The sequence below is a fragment of the Periplaneta americana genome, chromosome 12 (assembly GCF_040183065.1).
Source record: "Periplaneta americana isolate PAMFEO1 chromosome 12, P.americana_PAMFEO1_priV1, whole genome shotgun sequence".
NCBI classification, from domain to species: domain Eukaryota; kingdom Metazoa; phylum Arthropoda; class Insecta; order Blattodea; family Blattidae; genus Periplaneta; species Periplaneta americana.
In genome coordinates this window covers 36212508-36236527 of record NC_091128.1, presented here as the reverse complement: position 1 = coordinate 36236527, position 24020 = coordinate 36212508, and the positions used below count along the sequence as shown (strand labels likewise).

Sequence of the window (24020 nt, the reverse complement as noted above, 5' to 3'; positions counted from 1 at the left end):
AGAACTATAACTATTTATTCAGCCATTCTATTGGAAATTATTATGACAACAATGGGTACCATTTACGGCAATACGATTGCTAATGCACATTGTTGAAATAATAATAGGTGCGCTTGAATAACTTCAGCTTCTGTAGCTAACTCATTTTCCAACAATAATGCACAGGTGTAAATTGTATATGGAATTAATTGAAAATTATGTGAAGAATATTTCCCAGTGTTGTTTTGATGTTCCTTCAAGAAATCGCAGGAAACTTCTTCTGGAGAGGAAAGACCATTATTTTGAAGTTCAAAGTGAGTTAAGTGATAATTTTGTGTCTGAAAGTTTATATAATACTATCAGAAAACAAGATCAAATGTTTTAAAGAAAAATTGTACTAGTTTTGTCATTCCTCTTCCAAAATCGTGTAAATAGACAGCAAGACCGATCATTGCGAGCTGCGTCATCCTATTTTTAATACAGAGTGATACCGATCCTAACTCTACTTTTTTTTTAGTACAGAGTGACACAGAATCATGGATCGGTGACCTAAAACAGGATCATTAAAACAATTAACATCCAAGTGTGCCACTACAACTTCAGCTATCCCTAAACAAGTATGTGGGTTGATAATGGCGAAATGGAAACGCCAGGTTTACAAAATAGCTGCTCATCTTCTGAAAATGTGAAGGAGCCAACATCCAAAACACAACATGAACATGTAATTTAAAAACGTAAATATAATGAGAGTTACTTAGCCTTGGGATTCATAGATACTGAAAATTTCCCTCAGTGTGTAATATGTGGCAGAATTTTACCTAATAATTTGATGGCACCTCCAAAATTACGTTGCCATTTTGAAACAAATGATGCTCAGTATCATGACAAGAATATTGATTTCTTTGATAGAAAACCTCGTTAGTTACTAAATTCAGGAAAGTTCTCAGCTCAGACATCTTATAGTACAAATGAAAAAGCAACAGATGATCTTTCATTGTAAGCTACAGAGTGGCTCAGTGAGGTGAGTCCCATACAGTGTCCGAAAAATTAATAAAACTCTGCGTGATTGACATGGTTAAGTGCATTATCAATGAGAAGGAGGCTAAACAATTATCTTCCGTGTCACTTTCAAATGACACAGTGGCTCATCGCATTCAAGACATGGCAGCTTACATCAAGGAAGAATTAAACCGTCGGCTCAGCTCATGTCAATTTGCACTACAGATAGAGTCAAGTGATGTAGCAGATCTGGCAGTTGTACTAGTGTTTGTCCATTACCATTATGAAGATGTTATTCAAGAAGATATGCTATTATGTAAACTGCTGCCAGCTAATGCAACAGGATCTGAAATTTTCAAATTTGTTATTGAGTACTTGGAAGAAAATCATATACCTTGGGACAATTGTATTCATGTCTGCACCGATGGTACAAAGGCAATGGTTGGGAAAACAGCTGGTGCATTATCGCGCATAAAGTCAGTTGCAAAAAATTTCAAAAGCAGCACCATCAAGCTTTGGCCACATCAAAAATACCACTGTCCCTCAAAAATGTCCTCAATGAAGCAGAAAAAATCGTTAATTTTATAAAGTCCAGACCACTAAATTCAAGACTCTTCAAAATCATTTGTGAGGACATGGGAAGCCTTCAGAAAATCTCTGTTTCTCCATACAGAAGTGAAATGCCTTTCTCGCAACAAAACTTTAACTAGACTCTTCGAACTTAGGACTGAGGTGATGGCTTTCTTCATTGATCACCATTTCCAGTTATACGATCGTTTGAGTGACAAACAATGGCTCTTGAAACTTGTCTATTTAGCTGACATTTTTGTCAAAATGAACGAATTAAATGTGTCATTGTAGGGGGGAAAATGCTAATATATTCACAGCAGCAGATAAAATCAGGGCTTTCAAGAGAAAATTCCAGTTCTGGATGAGAAGTCTAGCCAGTCATGAATTTGAAAGCTTTCCTGTTTGAAAGATTTCCTTGAGGAGAACGAAAAAACTCTCCGAGAACTTGAGGAAGTCAATGAAGAATTTGTAAAGCATTTGGAAGATATGCGCGACACTATAGAACAGTATTTTCCAAAACAGGAAAGTGAAAACAATTCTCAAAACTTGTGGGTTAAAAATCAATTTAACATCAAAGAAAAACCTTCTTCCCTCGCTGCTGAAGAATACGAAGCATTATTGGAATTGACGTTTGATTCATCCCTGCAGTCTCAGTTTAAGAATCTCCCTGTGCTGGATTTTTGGCACAGCCAGAGAGTACCCAGTGTTATCAAAGAAAGCTATTACAATTCCACTTCCTTTTATAAGTACTTACCTATGTTAAACTGGGTTTTCTATGTATACGTCCATCAAAACTAAATACCGAAAGAGATTGGATGCAGAACCAGACATGAGACTTCAGCTTTCCAACATTAAACCCGATATTAAAGAAATATGCAGTTGTAAACAACAACAAAATTCGTCCTACTGATCTATTTCAAATAACTTAGGTGTTTTTTTTTCTAAAAAATAGATTAAGTACCTGAATTTTAGTGTGAACTACAAAACAGTGTTAACAATGCAAGTGGACTTAATTTAATTTATGCTTGTTACATATTTAGTGATCTTTGTAACAGCATCAAATATATTTCAGAAACATTTATAATTTATATATACGAGTATGAATAATGTGTGAGTTCAAAAAACGTGTTTAATGTTAGTGGTAAACATAAGCCAGATTACTAATCTTTGTAATAACAAATACAGTTCAATAACATTATTTATAATTTTTAATTATGTATAATTTGTGACACCAATAAAATGTGTAATGTTATTGGTAAAAATACATTTGGTAATTTAATATTTGTCTGTAATATATAATATACATAATACATACACGCAGAAATTACTTATATTCCGCTGGGTTCCACAGTTTTATTTTGGTCTTAAGAGGGTTCTGTTAATAGAAAAGTTTGAGAAACGCTGCTCTATAGTAAACCCTCGATTGTTTTTTATTATACATTTATTTACTGCATGTTGCTATTTCGTGGATATGTTTTGCTGTAATAGGAGCCGTATCTTTTACTAAATGCTTCTATTGATTGCAGCAATTTGAATACTGACGGGAATGAAACCCTGCAGAAGTGTACAACCCCTGAAAACGCTGTCTTAGAAAATTCTGCCTTCAGAAGTACATGTGATCGCCAGAGTTACGACCAAATGCTTCGAAGTAAGAAGAATTTGCAGTCACATTTCCCCAATCACACAGAAAATGGTTTATTTAAGTGTGAGATTTGTGAAAAATTATTACATACTCTCCACAGTCACAAAATGCATTTCCGCACACATGCTGGCGAGAAGAGATTCAAATGCGATATCTGTGGGAAATGTTTCTTCAAATCAACTGATCTAAGATCTCATATACGTACTCACACGGGCGAGAAACCGTTCACATGTGATATGTGTGGGAAATGTTTCGCTGAATTAGGTAATTTAAAATCTCATGCACGTATACACACAGGCGAGAAACCATTCGTATGCGATACCTGTGGGAAATGTTTCTCAACATCAAGTAACAGAAATACTCACGTACGTACACACACGAGCGAGAAATCTTCCATGTGTGATATCTGTGGGAAATGTTTCTCACATATGAAGTCCCTCATGATACACAATTGTACGCATTCACACGAGAAGCCATGCAAATGTGAAACGTGTGGGAAGTGTTTCTCACATGCAGAGGCTTTGCGAAAACATATTATTCGTACACACACTAGCGACAAGCGATTCAAATGCGATGTCTGTCAGAAATGTTTCTCGACAACCAGTGATCTAAAAGCTCATGTACGTATCCACACAGGTGAAAAACCATTCAAATGCGGTATATGTGGAAAATGTTTCTCCAAATTGATACATCTCAGAGAACATATTCGTACACACACAAACGAGAAACCATTCAAATGTGGTACGTGTGGCAAATGTTTCTCAAGTTCAGGAAATCTACGAAAACATAGTCGTACTCACACGAGTGACTAGCCATTGAAATGTGAAGCCTGTGGGAAATGTTTCTCAATATTCGTCGACAAGAAGCCACTAAAATGTGATATATGAGGCAAATATATCTGAAGTTCAGGAAAACTACAAGAACATTAGTACTCACGCGGGTGAGAAATCATTCCAGTGTGATATTTGTGGTAAATATGTCTCACAATCTGGAACTCAGCTCGTATTGGGTTGGTGCATAAGTTCGTAGCGTTTTTGTTTCGCGTGTTGGTACTCTGGTTGCTACGGGTTTATTGATCGATTGTCTTGTTTTTATTTGAAATTCAATTGTTGTGTTTGAGGTTACATATTGAAGTTTTAATTTTTGCAGATAGTGAGTGGAACCATGGACGCTAGAAAATGGAGTGTCAAGTGGAGAAAGTGGAACATTTCCGACATATTCTTCTTTTTGAGTTCAATAGATGGGCGAAGGCAGTGGAAGCGGCCAGAAACATTTGCGCCGTATATGGGGAAAATGCTATCGGAGGGAGTATGGCAAGAAAATGGTTTTCTCGTTTTAAGTGAGATCGTTTTGACTTTTGTGATACGCCATGTTTAGAAAGACCTTCGGGGTTTGATGAAGACCGTTTAAACACATTAATCCTCAATGATCCACGTCACTGTACCCGAGTACTGGCAAATGTTATGAACTGTGACCATTCCACCATCGTGCAACATTTGAATGGCTGCCTAGAATAACATAAGTCCGTTTTTGGCCAAACTGAGTTTTCGGCTGAAAAATGCTGTATCGCACATCTTGCATCATGTGCTGTCATCGTCTTGCTGATGTTCACACTAGCACTCGATCCCCGTTTGACCAGATTACCTGGTTGGATTTTTTCCGAGGTTTTCCCCAACCGTAAGGTGAATGCCAGGTAATCAATGGGGAATCCTCGGACTCATCTCGCCAAATGTCATTTCGCTATCACCAAACTCATTGACACTAAATAACCTAGTAGTTGATACAGCGTCGTTAAATAACCGACTAAAAAAACAAGGAGCGATTGTGGTTGAAGTAATATTAAGATCCATTGTCACGCATGCACGAATTATCCAAATTGAATTCCATATAATTAAACGATTTTAAAAGCTTAAAGTGTCGAGATTCATAATATGTTACAGACGATTACATTATGTATACACGTATGTTGTGTAACTTTTGGAAAATTATTATTTGCGTATAGCTACATATGTACAGTATCTACCTAATCAATTCCGTTTATAAACAGAGTCAAATTTTTCCGTTTTCTGTATTTCTTGTGTCCATTTGTGTGTTTTTCATTCCTTTTTCATTGATTTCTCTCTCTTTGCCCTGTTTTTATTCCTTGCAGAAGAACTATTTGAATTTGTTAGTCTGTGCGTGCGTTGTAAACTGTATGAGCATTTGTTTGCCTGGCGAGACAAATGACGATAGAATGAAAACTTTAAAGAAGAAATGAGGTTATTTACGTAGACAAGAATGTAACTGATAATAACTGATAACATGAAAAACCTAATTGCTTCGTAATGCATGTAATATATTTTCAGAGAGTGTGTCATTTTGCTGTCACTTTTTTTTTCTTTAATGTAAGCATTTCATTATTTCTCCTTCATCCTGATCAAAACTGCTCTTCCTATTTGTTCAACTTTTTTTTTTTTTTTTTGTATGTACCTGGAATCCCTTTCATATTTGTAATAGAATTCTGACTGCATACAATCAATAGAGAAATGCACATTGACAATTTAATTTAATCTTTGCTTTAGAATTGTCCAAATAATTGCGTTATCCCTCCTAGTAACATACTCTTCTATAAAGGAAGGACACGATTGATGTAAGACATGTAGCACTCTATATGTTATTGTGTCAGAATTTATGCAGTTGGACATGTATCAATCTTAAGTTTCCCAGCTGGTAATCTGGTATAATTATGTTAATGCAGCTTCCTCTTGACATGTTTCCCGTAATTATAGACGAAGAGCAACGCAAAGGATTCATATCAGGCATTTCACTTCTTTCTTTGCTAGTGGATGTGAATAACGGAAATCCTCTGTACAAACTTGTACTTGCTTACAATTTTATTGTTCTATTCTCATTTCGTTATTTGTAATTTCCTAATATCTGAGTAGTTCCCTTTCATTGTGTTACATATCTGTGTTAAATATATTACTGATTTTGTTCTTATCTTTTCACATACATAAATTTCGTTCTTTAGCACCTTCTTCACATGTGTGTATATTTGTATGCCACTTTAATTCTACAACTAAAAATGGCAGAAGATTGTAGCTACCGCATTCTGAAGTTACGATATTTATTCATGTCTTAATTCTCAGTTAAATGGTGGGCCTATTATTAATTCCTGTTGTGAGTTTTAACATCTCTGATGTAACAGATAACCCTTTATGCTATTTCATTAAACTATGAAATTTTAAAGATATTCACAATCGTCCACACCTGTGGAGTAACGGTCAGCACGTTTGGCCGCGGAACCAGGTGGCCCGGGTTCGATTCTCGGTCGGGATAAGTTACCTGGTTGAGGTTTTTCCGGGGTTTTCCCTCAACCCAATATGAGCAAATGCTGGATAACTTTCGATGCTCGACCCCAGACTCATTTCACCGGCATTATCACCTTCATCTCATTCAGACGCCAAACAACCTAAGATGTTGATAAAGCGTCGTAAAACAACCTACTATTCACAATCATTTTCGATGACTAGCTTAATTGAAGATAAATTCTTTACTTATATTATGTAAGTTAGTAAGCACAGCTGTTATGACGACCACATAAGCACTGCTGTTATGACGACCAAATGGCATATGAGAATCTACAATTTTTTTATGAATCGTATGACGAAGAGAAAACTTTGTCCTCACGGAGCCGCAAGGAATAGCCTATGGATGCCAAGGTTTTGTACATGGATAAGATCTATATTTTTACACAGAGATCTGTTCTTACCTTAGATGGTCTCTTGCTGTTACTAATAAGTCTTTCCAGCTGTTCATGAACATAAACGATCCACCTCCACAGTGCTAGAATCCAGAACCAAACACCAGCCCGGGTTCGATTCCCAGTCGGGGCAAGTTACCTGGTTGAGGTTTTCTCCGGGGTTTTTCCTCAATCCAATATGAGCAAATGCTGGGTAATTTTCGGTGCTGGACCGCGGACTCATTTCACTGGCATTATCACCTTCATCTCATTCAGATGCTAAATAACCTGAGCTGTTGATAAAGCGTCGTAAAATAACCTACTATATATATATATATATATATATATATATATATATATATATATATATAACTATGTTATTTTTCCAGAAATGCTGCACCAAAGGAGACACAATTTTCTTTTCTTTCATTGGTCCCTTTGGAAAATATGTATTGATAGACACATGATTTTAGTCTGCAGCCACAAATATTTTCAACAGAAAATAGTTTGTTACATGTTTCTAATAATGGACTCTTTTGTGTCCCCCCCCCCCCAACGATTACTAATTATCACCAATATAACATGCGTAAGGTTAAGGAAATTACTAGGAAAGTGGTCTTTTCTCTTACTATTGCTTCCTGGACCTCTTGAGTGTCATATTTGAAACAAGTGGAAGGGGCTAGTATAATGAATTACAATATACAGGTATCAAACGATTTTTATGTTGAAAGTATTTGCGGCTGCAAACTAAAACCACATGTTTATAGCTACATACATTTCACTAATGCCAGTGAGGCACTGGAAAATTGTGCCTTTTTTGGTGTATCCTTTCTGGGGAAATACCAAAAGAATAGTTGAAAAACACATTGTGCAGCAGACACACACGTGGTGCAGACACACATTGCACTGCAGACACATTGCACAGCAGACACACCGTGCTGCAGACACACATTGCACTGCAGACACACATCGTGCTGCAGACACATTTCACAGGAGAGACACATCGTGCTGCAGACACATTTCACAGCACACACAAATCGTGCTGCAGACACATTTCACAGCAGACACATTGCACTGCAGTCACACATCGTGCTGCAGACACATTTCACAGCAGACACATCGTGCTGCAGACACATTTCACAGCAGACACATTGTGCTACAGATACATTTCACAGAAGACCCACATTGTGCTACAGACACTTCACAGCAGACACACATCGTGCTGCAGACACATTTCACAGCAGACACATTGTGCTACAGATACATTTCACAGCAGACCCACATCGTGCTACAGACACATTTCACAGCAGACACATCGTGCTGCAGACACATTTCACAGCAGACACACATCGTGCTGCAGACACACATCGTGCTGCAGACACATTTCACAGCTGACACAAATCGTGCTGCAGACACATTTCACAGCAGACACATCGTGCTGCAGACACATTTCACAGCAGACACAAATCGTGCTGCAGACACATTTCACAGCAGACACACATCGTGCTGCAGACATTTCACAGCAGACACACATCGTGCTGAAGACACATTTCACAGCAGACACACATCGTGCTGCAGACACATTTCACATCAGACACAAATCGTGCTGCAGACACATTTCACAGCAGACACATCGTGCTGCAGACACATTTCACAGCAGACATACATTGTGCTGCAGACACACTTCGTGCTGCAGACATACATCGTGCTGCAGACACACATCGTACTGCAGACACATTTCACAGCAGACACACACATCGTGCTGCAGACACATTTCACAGCAGACACAAATCGTGATGTAGACACATTTCACAGCAGACAATCGTGCTGCAGACACATTTCACACCAGACACACATCGTGCTGCAGACATATTTCACAGCAGAGACAAATCGTGCTGCAGACACATTTCACAGCAGACACAAATCGTGCTGCAGACACATTTCACAGCAGACACACATCGTGCTGCAGACACACATTGCACTGCAGACACACATAGCGCTGCAGACACATGTTGCACTGCAGACACACTTCATGCGTCTACTGTTAGACCTTCATGGCATCTTCTTTAAATCAAGCTTATTATACAATTAAAAAGTAGAACAAAGCAATTTATTTTCTTCTTTAACATAAAAACATCCATTAAATGACTGTCGAAGTGCTTGAGAGACGAGAGTAAAATATATTTAAAAGGGGAAGAATGAGTGAGATGTATCCATGAAATAAATTGTCATAGTAAGATAACCTCAGTGGCTACTGCCACTTTGCATAATGCAGCCGACACTTCATGTTGAGAATATAGTTATGAATCTTCGATGAGAACGGTAAATTCAGCATCTTGATTACACACTTTTAACACTTGATACCACTTAGGAATATATCTAGAATAACCAGTTTCGTGTGTTAGAATAAAAACTGAGTTGTAACTTGCCTAGTTGACTAGGTTGAGCTTAGTGTTAGCCATAATCAGAACTAGTGATGTCCTTGCCTCTTCACTTATTCTGATGATGGCTGATATAAAGCTGAAACTAGTCAACTACCAACTAGGAAATTCATAACTTAGTTTTTAACACATAAAAGTGGTTATTATAACTATATTCTTAAGAAAAAGTCAATCTACGATAGAATACGTGAAAGCGAGAATTTTAGAGTTTATATGTGATTCCTTAGTTAGTTTGTATGACTGCTTCTGTATTTTATAGTGTATTTTATGATAGTTTTCCAGATATCCATGACAGTGCTGTATCATCAGAATGCAAATATGTTGCACTTGAAGACTACGTGAGTAGAAATCTTGATCTCAGTAATTCTGTTTCCTCGGCCAAAATTGTGCGGACTCTTACATACGAAAAACGATTCAAATGTGACCTGTGTGAAAAATATTTCTCGCACGCGGCAAGTTTGAAAAGACATGTGCTCAAGCACACAAGCAATACAAGTTACAAATGCAATATCTGTGGGAGGAGTTTCTTCGATGAGGATCATCTGAACCGACATACACGTGTACACACTGGAGAGAAGGCTTTTAAATGCGATGTTTGTGGAATGTGCTTTTCGCAGCCGAGTTACATAATAAGACATAAACGGCGGCACACGGGGGAGAAACCCTTTAAGTGCGATGTTTGTGGAAAGTGCTTCTCGCAGACGAGTCACTTAATATGCCATAAACGGCAACATACCGGCGAAAAACCGTTCAAGTGCGAAATTTGTGGAAAGTGCTTCTCGGAATCGGGTAATCATATGAAACATGAACGGCAGCATACAGGCGAGAAACCATTCAAGTGCGAGGACTGTGGTAAGTGTTTCTCGCAGTCTAGGTCCTTGAAAATCCATGAACGTCAACATACTGGCGAGAAACCATTCAAATGCGATACCTGTGAAAAGTGTTTCACACATAAAGGTAATCTCAAAAGTCACGTTCTCAAGCACACAAACTAGAATATATTCAGATGTGACGTTTCTGCAGCGCGCCTCTGATTCGTCACGCCGTAAACAAGGAAAGAGCCATTGAGTTGCAGCGCCCATAAAAATTGTCTTTCGCGATCTGGATTTCAAGTCGTGGTGTGTAGCATGCTGATGCTGAGACATATAAAGACAGAATTGTGCACAAATGTGCATAGACGTCACTGCAGCAAAAATTACTTAATCTGACACATTGGTCTTGCCGTTCACTCACTACAGAATTGTGTCAGTGATTCTTTCCCTTGTTTGCACGTAAGTACATAGTATCTGTCACAGAAACACTCGCAAAGATCACATATACACGTGGAGTATGTATTGCCAGGCGTGTGGTCACATGCCTGAGATCGTAGGATGCCCTCTTCCAGTCGTGTGAAGTCATTGCATGTGTGGTGTAGAAATCGTCCCAGATCTGGTTCTTCTTGCTTCTTATCTCCGATCGTAGTGTCACATAGTGTTCTGTTGCCGGTAGTAGCAGCTGGTGGCGCAGGTCCTCTATGTAGAAGGTCTCTCTGGCGAGCTCATAAGCTAGGCGCGATGGGGAAAATTTGGAGATGCAGAGTATCCTTTTCAGGTATGTTGCCTTGACTTTTTCTATTTGGTTAAGATTGCTTCTAGTTAGATCTTCCCAGATGATCTCCAGACCGTATGTAATTATGGGGTTGATTTTTGTTTTGAAGAGCTTGATGGCTGTGTTGAGCGAGAGCTTGTTGATATTATGTATGTCCTGCATTGCTCTTGTGGCGTGTGTTACATTGTCCCGGATGTGGGTGTTGAAGACAGTTCCCTGGGTCTGAAAAGTTATTCCTAGGTATTTGAATTTATTTACTTTTTGTAGTTGTATTCCGTCATTTAAGGTATCATCCGCAGCTGTCCTACCACCTTTCCGAAATATAAGGTACACTGTTTTTTCCAGATTTATTTTGAGATCCCTTTCTCTTGCCCATACTGCTAACCAATCGAGTGCCTCTTGGAGTTCTTCTCTGGAAGTGGAGGATATTGCAACGTCATCTGCGTACACATAGATTTTTACTGCTTCCTTTGTGATGATCTCTGATATATCTGCGGTGGCTATGTTGAATAATAAGGGGCTTAAGAGGTCTCCTTGGAGAACCCCGATGGTTTGTTGGGTATGTTTTGATATGCAGATGCCATCGTATATTGTTATATTGTTATTGTGTAGGATGTCTCTTGTTATCTTGGGGATGTAGTGTTCCCTGCCGATCATTTCTTCCAATTTGAGTATGATGAGTCTTCTGTCCAGGAGATCAAACGCCTTTGTATAATCTACGAACACTGTATATAATTTCCCTTTATCATGGCTTAGAGCTTCTGTTATGTCCTGTTTTAGACATTGTACCGCCCGTATTGTGGATCTCCCAGTTCTGAATCCAAACTGGAATTCGGGTATCATTGCGTCTACTAGTTGCGTTAGTCTCTGTGTTAGTATTTTGGTGAGTACCTTAAGTAGGGTGTTTTCTACAGCAATGCCTCTGTACGAGTTGGGGTTGCCTGCGTCTCCCTTTCCTTTATACAATATCTTGATTTTTTATGTTCTCCATTTGGTAGGGATACGACCTTGCCTTAGACATCATTCGTTCAGTAGGGCGGTCCAAGCTTCGATCATTGTTGGGGCTGCTGCTTTAAGATGTTCATTACAGATTTGATCTGGGCCTGGTGCTTTTTGGTCTTTCGATGTCCTTATTACCTCCATAATCTCTTGTTTCGTGATTGGTTGGAAGTTTTCTGATGTTGAGTAGGTAGCAGGCGGCCTTGTTTCTTTTCCACATATTGTGGTACTGAGGTGATCTATCCATACTTCCATTGGGATGTTCTTGGGGAACTTTGGGTTTCTTGGTTTTAGTGCTTTGAAAGTGTCTCTTTCTGCCTCTTCTTCATGGCCATTTCTTGTTTAATTTCGTAGGCTTCTTTGGCTGCCTTCAGTGTTTTCTTGTACTGTTTCCTCAGCTCACTGTAATTGCGTAGATTTGAATCTGTTGGGAATTCTTTGGTCATATGGAGTGCTTTTAGGGCCAACCTCCTTTCGGCGTAGCATAGCGTGTTGAACCATTGTTTGACGATTCTTTTGTTTGTTTCCAATGTGGGGATGGCCTCTATGATGATTCTTTCTAGGCCCTCCTGTGTTGAATCTATGCTTCCTGTCTGGATGCTCTGTAGGGTGTTTGACAGTTGTGCTCTTCCTAACTTCTCTGTGTCCAGCTTCCTGGTGAGCTTTGTTTCATGGGTTTGTTTTGTGTTTCCGTTCATCTTCAGAAGTAGAGTTGTCTCTACTGGGAGATGTTTCCTTATGACGATATTGTACAACATGTTTTGGGAGATGGCACTTAATCTGTCGTTCACAAAGAGTAGATCAATAGTGCTACTACCATTGTAGCAGTAGTATGTTTTGTCACTTGCTTTGTTTACTACGGATAGTCCTTCTTGTAGGTAGTCTAGTACCGCTGATGTTTTGTTTGATTGAGAATCAATGCGTGTGTTTAGGTCTCCTGCCAGTATGAGCGGTTCTGAGTTTGGTATTTTTGTTAGTGCTGCCCCTATTTCAGCTATGATGTCTGCTTGTTTCATATCTGGAGGGAAATATACACATATTACTGTGCAGAGATTCGCTTTTACCATAAGGACAAAGTCGAACTTAAGAGTAATTTTAAAAGGTGATAGTTTTGGTTTCATTAGTATTGATGTTCCCCCTTTCGGTCTGCCTCGATCGCCTTGCTTTGCCATGTTGTTTATACAGCAGAAACCTTGTAGATGCCATTCGCCTAAGAGGAAGGTTTCAGTTAGGAACACTAGGTCGTATATGTGGAATATATTTTGTGGTAGTAGTGATGTTGCGTTTTTCAACCCCTCTGAGTTCCACAGTAGTGTCCGCAAGGGGCTCTCGCTTCTTTGTGTTTTCCTAAGCAAGGCGCACTCCCTCGAAGGTGGTGCGGCGAAAGGAAAACCGTCTAACTAGTATGCCTTCCGACCAGATTTCTGGGGTTGCCCTTTCTCTGTCCTCGAAAGGGATGCCTATTTTGAAAGCTTTTGTTCTTCCCCTTGTCTCAATTTGCTCACATTCTATTTCTCCCTGTATACCCGCATCCTTGAGGTGGAAAGTAAGTGTTTTCGCATCTGTTGTCGGATGTAGTCTGCCAATGACATACATATGCGATGTGTATAGAAAGTGTTCTAAAGTATTTTGTAAAATTGATGACATCTTCATACTGGCAGAAGTGCATTAATATGCTAAATTTGTGGAAAATGATTGACAGAGTGGCACAATTCTATAGATATGAACGCCAGCATATTAACGATATCATTGAAATTTATATGCATGTGTCAGGAAATCAAACAAACCAATATACATACACATGCGATTTCTAGGAAATGTGTCTCTTGAAGAATGTAGTGCTCGTAGTTCATGCACAAAGGATTATTGGCGAGAAATTATTCGAATCATATTATTGCAGTTGTCACAGTTAAATACCGGTATATTTTCCCGCCACACACTGGGTAGGATATATATTTTTTTTAGTGCCGTGTTTGCAGATTACATTTGTTGAACACAGAATGTCTAAAAGGACATTCATTTCAGAAAACATGCGAAATTCCATTCAGTAGTGATGTTTCTGCAAGATGTGTTTGATTAATGGGAAATTTTATAATTCATGCAATTCTACACGTGGACGCGCCCTTTTTAAACCCCACTAACGAATGTGGGGATAAAAATATAGCAGGGATATCTTTATAGGGAAAAATGGAATTGAATAGATGCAGTTTCTCAAGTTTATAGAATTGTCTTTTTAAACCAAGTTAAAAAAAATAGGAAAAGAGACTCCTTCTCTCTTGTGGATAGGCAAATTTCGAATGCTATATTGAAAGAATAAGAGGAAAATGTGTTCCAGCATTGTTCATTACAGAATGTAATTAATCATTTATTGATTTCAACTGGACATGGAACACTTTGGTTTTATTGCTATAATGATTTCCTTACACAATGCCCATTTATATTTAGGAATGAAATTAATTTTTTAATTTCTTTTTATTAACTAACGATGCCAAAAACAATGTTAAAGACATTCTAGCGACATAATGTTAATATATTATTACAATTTCCGAGGTGAGAAATTTAAAATAGCTCTCCTGAAAAATTTAGTAAAATGGACTTGGAACAGTCTGGTTCTCAGCCATCGAAATATTGAGTTTGTTTTTGCGTGCATAGTTAATTTTGCACAGTTTGAAATAACTATTTTCTATGTATATTTTCCGTAAGAAACTAAAAAAAAAAAAATTCAAGAGTAACAGATGAATCTGAATTTATTTTTAGACAATTGTATTGAATTAGCTGAAATTCAGTATTAAGAAAAGACTCACTGAAATATGTACTTACTGATGGAATATTAAAAATTTACTCCTTTTTTTTCGCAGAGCTTTGACCAGTTTTGTATCAAAAGAATGTAAGAATAGCTCGAGATTAAAATAAGTTTTTGAATTTTTTATAGCATTTGCAAACTCGTATTCATGCAAATTAAGTTTCTCGCCATAATTATTGTCATCGTAATAGAAGCGAAAAGTTCTTAAAATTGAAAATGCTACCACTGTATGTTTGTATTGATTATAGAGTTTGAGAAGCTACCATCTCAAAAACAGGCATAGTTATCTCATTAATCATATTTTTTATACAGCTACTGAAACATTCTTTTAATTTTTATGTTCAAGATTGTTTATGTTTCTGAGTACAAAATAAATGTGTTATTAATAAGGCGTTTTTTTGTTTTACTTTGTAAATCATGTCGCGACCTCCCTCTGCTTTTCACACGAACCCTCAGGGGGTCGCGACCCACACTTTGGGAACCGCTGATGTAGAGTAGTATGGGACTAAAAGAAAAGAATGTCGTAGAATTTTTCATGTTGTTATGGAAGGTTAATGAGGAGTCACAGAACTGTCATTTTCGTGGCCATTGTGATACAAACTGTAGAATAGAATAAAAATATCTTTAAAATAATCGTGGCCAGATATGTAACACTGATCTACACATTAACAATATGTAAAGAAAATGTAAATTAAATAAATACATAATTTAAAATATCTGTGAAACTTATCTCATTTTTGTCCGATTTTGTGCATTTTAACTTTAATCATTCCTGAGTAGGCTTATTTATGACATAAATTACATATCCGGGTTCTGTTTCTATCTAGTTATCAATGTATTTTGGGTGGATATGGGCGTTGAAGTTAGCTTCTTCCCGTAGAGTTTGCTCCAACTGTCCCATATCTGCTTGGAACAGAATGTTGCTAATCATGTGGCCAACAACACGTGTTCTTTCACTGTACAAGCAATGTTTTGTGGCATCAAAGTCTCTGAATATGGCACTTGCGTCTTTTATTTGTTATTTTGTAACAGTTACTAGTAAAATGGCATAGGTATCTGAAATTCTTGCGTCTTCTTTCGATTTTTTTCCTCAGTCCCCCAGATATAACAGAAACTGCAGTGGAAGGCACTGGAGTTGAGGATAATGAACCCATGCCATCAGTAAAATCTTGTGACATGATTTCATCAGAAACATTGCGATTCTGACTTTTCAACTTTGTTCTCGTTCGAGAAACCCAAAATCTCCTAATAAAAAATTAATTATATGCAATTACGAGTTTCCAAATTTAAAATAGTAACTACAATTTTTCCCCTTAGAAATGCCTTTAATAATTCCTTAATATAAAAATAATAGTACTTAGAACATCTAAAAAAGTAATATCTTTATGGATTCTTTCTCTTCCCCAGATGTCACCTGTCACCTAGTCCTGAAGAATGGTGTGAAGTCAAAACGTTACAATGAGGGCTGGAATTTTCCACAATGCTTGGGGACATTTTAAAATCACCCATTACTAGTGGCACCAGTCCACGCTTGTGGAGTAACGGCTAGCGCGTCTGGCCGCGAAACCACGTGGCGCAGGTTCGGATCCCAGTCGGGGCAAGTTACCTGGTTGAGGTTTTTTCCGGGGTTTTCCCTCAACCCAATATGAGCAAATGCTGGATAACTATCGGTGCTCGACCTCAGACTCATTTCACTGGCATTATCACCTTCACTTCATTCAGATGCTAAATAACTTGAGATGTTGATACAGCGTCGTAAAATAACCTACTAAAATAGTGGCATCGAGTTCTTCAATTACAAAGGAACATTTAGTATAGTTTTGTAGGGAATGGTGGATGCTAACTAATCCTTACAGGGTGAGTCAGTACCTCTGTGACAAACTGTGAGTAACGATAGACCTCGCAATGAGGTTCATTGTTCGTAAAACAAACCATTTTCTCTGACGCGTCGTTTAGGAATTTTCCATCATAGAAGAGAAGACAAGTTTTGGTTACATTTACATTATTATGAAATGAATTATTCATATATTTCTTCAAGCATCCTTGCGGACACGCCACAGAATGTGTTCAAAGTGTCTTGCCTGAACATGATTACATTCATTACACCGTGTATCAGTCACTACTGCCGGACTCTGTCGAACGTTTCAAGTCTGTCACCAGCAAAGGTTTACCGTAAACATCTGGGCTGGAATTGCCGGTGATCATCTGCTGGGACCTGTCATTTTGCTATCATAGATATGGAGAGGGGGACCTATTACGTTGCCAGCGCGATCACCCGACTTAACGTCCATAATTCATTTTTCTTTGGGACATGTGAAGAGTGTCGTGTATACCACTCCAGTTGACACCAGAAAGGAAATGATTTTGCGAATATTCATTGCTTTTGATGAAATTCGGCAAAACCCTGAAATGTTCAGTAGTATCCAACATTCACTGCTATGACGATGAAATGAATGTAATAGATTCAGGGTAGACACCTTGAACACTTTCTGTAACCTGTCCGTAAGGGTACTTGAAGAAATAAATTAATAATTCATTTCTAAATTGTAAATGGCACTAAAACCTGTATTTTCTTCCATGTCGCTTAGCTCCCAAATGACGCATCAGAGGACATGGGTTGTGTCACGAAAAATGATCCTCATTGCCAGACCTATCACTCCTCAGCCTTCTACATATACAATGCATTCAATTTTAAAGATAACCTCACATTTAGGATTACATAACTATTTGTATATTTTGTTTAAAGTAATAATAGATATTCCTATGTTATACATAGACTCACATGTCATAATCAGTAACCAAGCAACAATGAATTGTAGTGGACAAATGCACTGAAATGGAGAGACATCATTTCCAGCATATTATGCTGTAGTTATCTATGGTGAATCTTTTTTTAAATTCAACGGGGGCTGTCATGTCACAAATATTGGGCGAACTGGTAATGAGACACATTTTTCTATAATGCTACATTAATGTGTAAATATAACATACGGGCTGTTCCATACGAAATCGGACAACTTTTCAGAAAACCTGACCTCGCATTTAAAAAAAAAAAGACAGTGCTTCTGTCATTGAAAGGCCTTCACTGGGCAAGCCTAATGGTGGACTAAAATATCCCCAACTAGTATTACTTTTCATTTTATAGAGCATCAAGTTTATCGTACTTTCCTAAAATTCTTAGTTTTGGAAGAACATTGCTCAGAGATATTTAGTGGTAGGATTTTCAACGGCATCTCTTTTTAAAGCAGACTCAGAGAGTAATATAATGACTTTGGAAGGATTTTTTTAAAATTCTTACTCATTTGACTAGGCAGATTTATTTATATTACTTTTTTCTCTTGATTAATAGCTAAAATATAAAAATACGACAATATGGGCGACTTCATATAGAGTAAAATACAGTTTCTCCAGATGGATTGACACATAACCAGATAGATCACATCTTGATAGATAAACGAACACATACTAGTATAGTAGACATTCGAACCTTCAGGGGGACAGACTGTAATTCTGACCATTATATGGTAATTGGAGAACTAAGAGAAACACTATCAGTAGCCAAGCGAGTAGAGCAACAAGTTAATATTAGAAGATTCAATATTCTGAAATTAAAGGACGAGGAAACTAAGCAACATTATCAGGTCGAAATTTCAAATAGGTTTGCCGTATTAGCAAGTTCTGTCGAAACTGAGAAAGAGTTAGAAGTTTATAGCGTGTTGGATAATATCCGAGATAATATCAAAATTGCAGCTGAACAGAGCAAAGGTTATTATGAAACTAAGAAAAAGAAACCGTGGTTTGATGAAGATTGTTGCATGGTAGTAGAAAGAAGGAAACAGGCAAAATTGAAATTCTTATAGGATCCAGTTGAGGCGAATAGAGATAATTATTTCAATAAAAGACGGGAAGCAAATCATACACTTAGGAATAAAAAGAGAGATTACTTGAAGGAACAACTGAATGAGGTAGAAACAAATAGTAAAAATAAAAACATTAGAGATTTATATAAGGGCATAAAGGAATTTAAGAATGGATATCAGGCAAGGGTAAACGTGATCAAGGATGAGAATGGTGACTTGCTTGCAGACTCTCATTCGATCCTGAACAGATGGAAAAACTATTTTGGGCAACTATTAAATATACGAGTACATAGGCCAAATAGAAATGATCGGGACGAAATTGAAAAACAAACTGCTGATCCATTTATAACCGAACCCACACTGTCTGAAGTCGAAATTGCGATAGAAAATCTGAAAAATTGTCTCCAGGTATCGATCAAATTCCAGCAGAATTAATACAAGAGGGTGGAAGCGCATTATCTAACGAAATTTATAAATTTGTACTTGCTATTTGGGAATAGGAAATTGTACCAGAACAATGGAAGGAGTCCATAATCGTACCTATCTTAAGAAAGGGGACAAGACTAACTGTAGTAACTTTCGAGGAATATCACTTTTGTTGACGTCGTACAAAATTTTGTCCAATATTCTTTTGAGAAGATTAACTCCATATGTAGATGAAATTACTGGGGATCATCAGTGTGGTTTTAGGCGTAATAGATCAACTATTGATCAGATATTTTCTATTCGACAGATAATGGAGAAAAAATGGGAGTATAAGGGTACAGTGCATCAGTTATTCATAGATTTAAAAAAGGCATATGACTCGGTTAAGAGAGACGTTTTATATATTCTTATTGAATTTGGTATTCGAAATAAACTAGTTCGATTAATTAAAATGTGTCTCTGTGGAACGTACAGCAGAGTCCTTATAGGTCAGTTTGTGTCAGATGCATTTCCAATTCACTAAGGGCTAAAGCAAGGAGATGCACTATCACCTTTACTTTTTAACTTTGCTCTAGAATATACCTGCACAAACAGCGCTGAACAAGCGCGCGCGCTCCTTCGGAGCGGGAGAGCTGTGTCTACCACTCGCCAAAACGGACAGAAAGATATGTCAGAATGACATAGATATGCTATAAGGTAGAGGAGAGGGAAACGACCACTCAGTTATCTAGTGGAATGCAGTGTGTAGGCCTATTCTCAGTAACTGTTTCACGTTGCTTACTTACAGCTACAGTACAGTATGGAGGAATGTAAAAGACGGAACATAACATTTAACATTTAAAGATTTACAGCTCGAACTTATTGATCTTCAGTGTAACCTAAGGGCTAAAGATCGTTTGAATAATATTACTAGTCTTGTTGAATTTTACAAGACTAAACATTAGCAATAATATCCACGACTACACAGGCTGGCTGTGAAAATGATTGCTATGTTTGCCTCGACATTTATATTTGTGAGCAACAGTTTTCTATAATCAAATTTAATAAAGGCAGGCATCGAACATCTGTAACTGATGTTTCAGTACGATCAGTAGGCTACTGTTCCTTTCACCTGCCAACAGCATAAAACCTCGTTTTGATGTTCTGATAAATAAAAATATAACAAAATGATATTGTACATTTAAGTAGCTATAGAATTTCTATTATTTCTGTAAAATAAATATTTCTTTATTAATTAATAATAGTCCAAGATAGTTTTGCAAACACTGATGGGAATTCTTTTCATAAACACTCGCAATAGTACTTCCTTATGTGTATATTTTGTACGAGATCACCCCTTATTCCAGTCCACCCCTATACAGAACGCAGCTAATATCTGCATTCTGCTCATGAGCTGTGAGCCGGCTTGGAGAGCGCAAACCTTGTGCAGGCCTGCTCTAGAATATGCCACTAGAAAAGTCCAGGATAACAGAGAGGGTATGGAATTGAACAGGATACATCAGTTGCTTGTCTATGCGGATGACGTGAATATGTTAGGAGAAAATCCACAGACAATTAGGGAAAACACGGGAATTTTACTTGAAGCAAGTAAAGAAATAGGTTTGGAAGTAAATCCCGAAAAGACAAAGTATATGATTATGTTTCGTGACGAGAATATTGTACGAACTGGAAATATACAAATTGGAAATTTATCCTTTGAAGAGGTGGAAAAATTCAAATACCTGGGAGCAACAGTAACAAATATAAATGACACTTGGGAGTAAATTAAACACTGAATAAATATGGGTAATGCCTATTATTATTCAGTTGAGAAGCTTTTATCATCCAGTCTGTTGTCAAAAAATCTGAAAGTTAGAATTTATAAAACAGTTATATTACCGGTTCTTCTGTATGGTTGTGAAACTTGGACTCTCACTGTGAGAGAGGAATATAGGTTAAGGGTGTTAGAGAATAAGGTTCTTAGGAAAATATTTGGGGCTAAGAGGGATGAAGTTACAGGAGAATGGAGAAAGTTACATAACACAGAACTGCACGCATTGTATTCTTCACCTGACATAATTAGGAACATTAAATCCAGACATTTGAGATGGGCAGGGCATGTAGTACATATGGGCGAATCCAGAAATGCATATAGAGTGGGAGGCCGGAGGGAAAAAGACTTTTGGGAAGGCCGAGACGTAGATGGGAAGATAATATTAAAATGAATTTGAGGGAGGTGGGATATGATGATAGAGACTGGCTTAATCTTGCTCAGGATAGGGACGAATGGCAGGCTTATACGAGGATGGCAAGGAACCTCCCGTTTCCTTAAAAGCCAGTAAGTAAGTAAGCAAGTAAGTAAGTAAGTAAGTAAGTTACTAAAATATGATGAAACAGCTATGAGTCAAAGGGAACTCCATACTAGTTATGTTATTGGTTTGAAAATCGCAAATGATTGAATTGCTGTAATTAAGGACAGTTCATTAAAACATGTCTGAATAAAGTTGCTAACATTATTTGTCCCGAATAACAACCACAAAAACAGATCTAACACAAAAGACAAATCACATGTCATTTAGCAGTCTGGAGTCAATTTCGATCAATGCGTCCTTCATGATAAGACATCCTCGAAGTCAGGATCTGGAAAACAGGAAGTAAATTTTTTAATTAAGGCGTTCCTTTCCTATTCAGTTATGGCAGTTTTCAGTAAATTCGTTGATACTGTAAAGCAGTTTTTGTTTAAAATTTCATAAAGAGCTTTCTTAAATTTTTTATGTGCAGATATTTCTTTAAGATAATTTGGTAGGCCATTATACATAAGAAGACCAGCATAGATGAAACTGTTTTTATATAGAGTTGTGTTAAAACTTTCAAGAAAAATAAACCTAAATCTAAGTACATATTTTTTGTCCTCTCTTTTTTAACAATGTCCTCCTTCCTCCTTTTTGAAACTTTGTGTCCTCTTTTTCATCGACGTGAATCTGGTCACCCTAAATATTCCACTATGTGTGTTGCATTCTGTAGAGATAACACAAATACCAACTTCGGTGGATTGATGCGTAATGGAAGCAATAACGTTTACCATAAACTAGAAGTAGAAATAGGAAAAGACATAGAAGGTATTGGTTGTCCAGCTCAAGTATTACACAACACCATATCAACAGCAGCAGGTAGATTATCCACAGATGTTGAAGCTATTGTTGTTAAGATATTAAACTATTTTTCCCTCTATACTATTAGGACTGAGAAGCTGAAAGATTTTGTAATTTGTCAAAATAATATAAGAAGTTCTGCTCTAAAACAAGGTGGATGTCACTCATGCCGGCAGTGGAGAGAATTTTTCAGTTGTGAAGAGCCCTAAAATCTCATTTTCTCACAGAAGATAAACCTCCTAAGACACTCTTTGATTTTTTCTCTGATCCAATGAGTGAAGCATATTTATGGTTCCTTCACAACCAGTTGCATCTTCAACAAACAGATAAATAAAATAAAAGGTTCAAGTGTGTCTGTGATTGAAGTAAAGTCATTGCTGGATGAAACATTGAATGTTTTACTAAAACGAAAAGAACATTTTGTGGGAATGAGAGTCACAGAAATATTATCCAATGATGCAATTAGTGAATATATGGTTTGTAAATTCAATGTTGAAACTGCTGATTTTTTGACACAGCATTTAACTAGGCCTGTCTTCAGAAATTGTCTTCATTGATGGGCCAACTGGACAGTTTTAATTGGATGACCTTGAACACTGTTCCCAAGTGGAGTGATATAGAAGAGACATTGATCCGTTTGTTTGCTTAAAAAAATTGTGAGTACAAACTTGGATATTATGAATGGGAAAGCATAAAATTTCGACACAAACACCGTACATTTTTTAATACTGTAAATAATACAGAAGGAAATCTTGAACACATATTTTCTCTGATGGCAGCACAATGGACTGATGAAAGAAATCGGTTGAACATAGACATTATAGAAAGCATATTGCACTGCCACTACTATTTAAACGTGACATGTTCTGAATTTTACATGTACGTGCAAAGATATCCATCCATCATGCAGGCTGTAAGCAAATCTGAAAAATATGGATGGTATGATTATGAAAAAAAGAAGCAAATAATATTGTATTAATTTCTTTGCAAATTTATTGTAATTCCAATAAAAATCCAATTTTGCACAAAGAACGGCTATTTTAATTACTGTATATGTCCCGGTTTTAGTTCCAAAATTTATGGCAACCTGTACAAAGGTCTCTGTCAAGATGACTGGGATTCCCGGTGACTGCATCGTATGTTTCGAAAGTTTTTTCAGGTACAGTATTAGACAGGGTTGCCAGATAAATGAAACGTAATCGTCGTACCAATTTACGAAAAATGTCGTACTTTAGCATAAAATTGTCGTACATTCATAATTTTACTATTTTGTAGGTAGTGTGCACAAATATAATTTAACTTAACACCCAAAAAAAAGTGGTTCATAGGTCTATAAATTTATATTCATTCATTCATTCATTCATAGTGTTGTCCAAGGACAGAGCTTTCACTGCAAACCCAGCATTCTCCAGTATTTCCTATCCATTTCTCCAGTCAATCAAGGATTTTAGTACTTATAATTGATATCCACAATGGCATTTAACATTCAAATTACCATTTCTTCATCAACACTGTCATTTTCGGTAAAGCATGCATGATGACGCTTGGTCCGAAACAACACCCTGCAGAAACTTTATCTCTGGTCGGCACAACGGCAGATATTTAATATCAATCAGTGTGGCAGCTGATGATTATATCAAATTAATCCACCTACAGTCGAGTCAAATCCGACACTGCTAAAATGTCAGCGCGTCTAAATTTCTTAATCCTAGCGCGGTACTATTTCATTCATAAAAAAATACTTCCATTGCCGAACATATAATGAAGTTAGCAGATCTCTGAACTTGTGTTACTTTGGCATAACCGCACCGTACGTGAAACCTGGAGCTCAAGAAGACGAATTTATGATTTGCATGGCAAGT

General features: G+C 37.3%; 1 protein-coding gene across 9 annotated transcripts in view; it reads left to right on the top strand.

The window, feature by feature from the left end:
- The window catches only part of LOC138710266 (zinc finger protein ZFP2-like), a 68754-nt gene that overhangs the window by 22814 nt on the left and 21920 nt on the right, over nt 1–24020 (top strand). For 4 of the 9 annotated variants that reach the window (XM_069840995.1, XM_069840992.1, XM_069840988.1 and 1 more), the window contains one exon: nt 3075–4331. The exons of 3 other annotated variants lie outside the window; for them this stretch is intronic. In XM_069840995.1, the coding sequence (XP_069697096.1) occupies nt 3075–4002 (928 nt within the window). In that variant the 3' untranslated portion in view covers nt 4003–4331. 2 more of the 9 variants (XM_069840989.1, XM_069840997.1) reach the window with 2 other exon arrangements.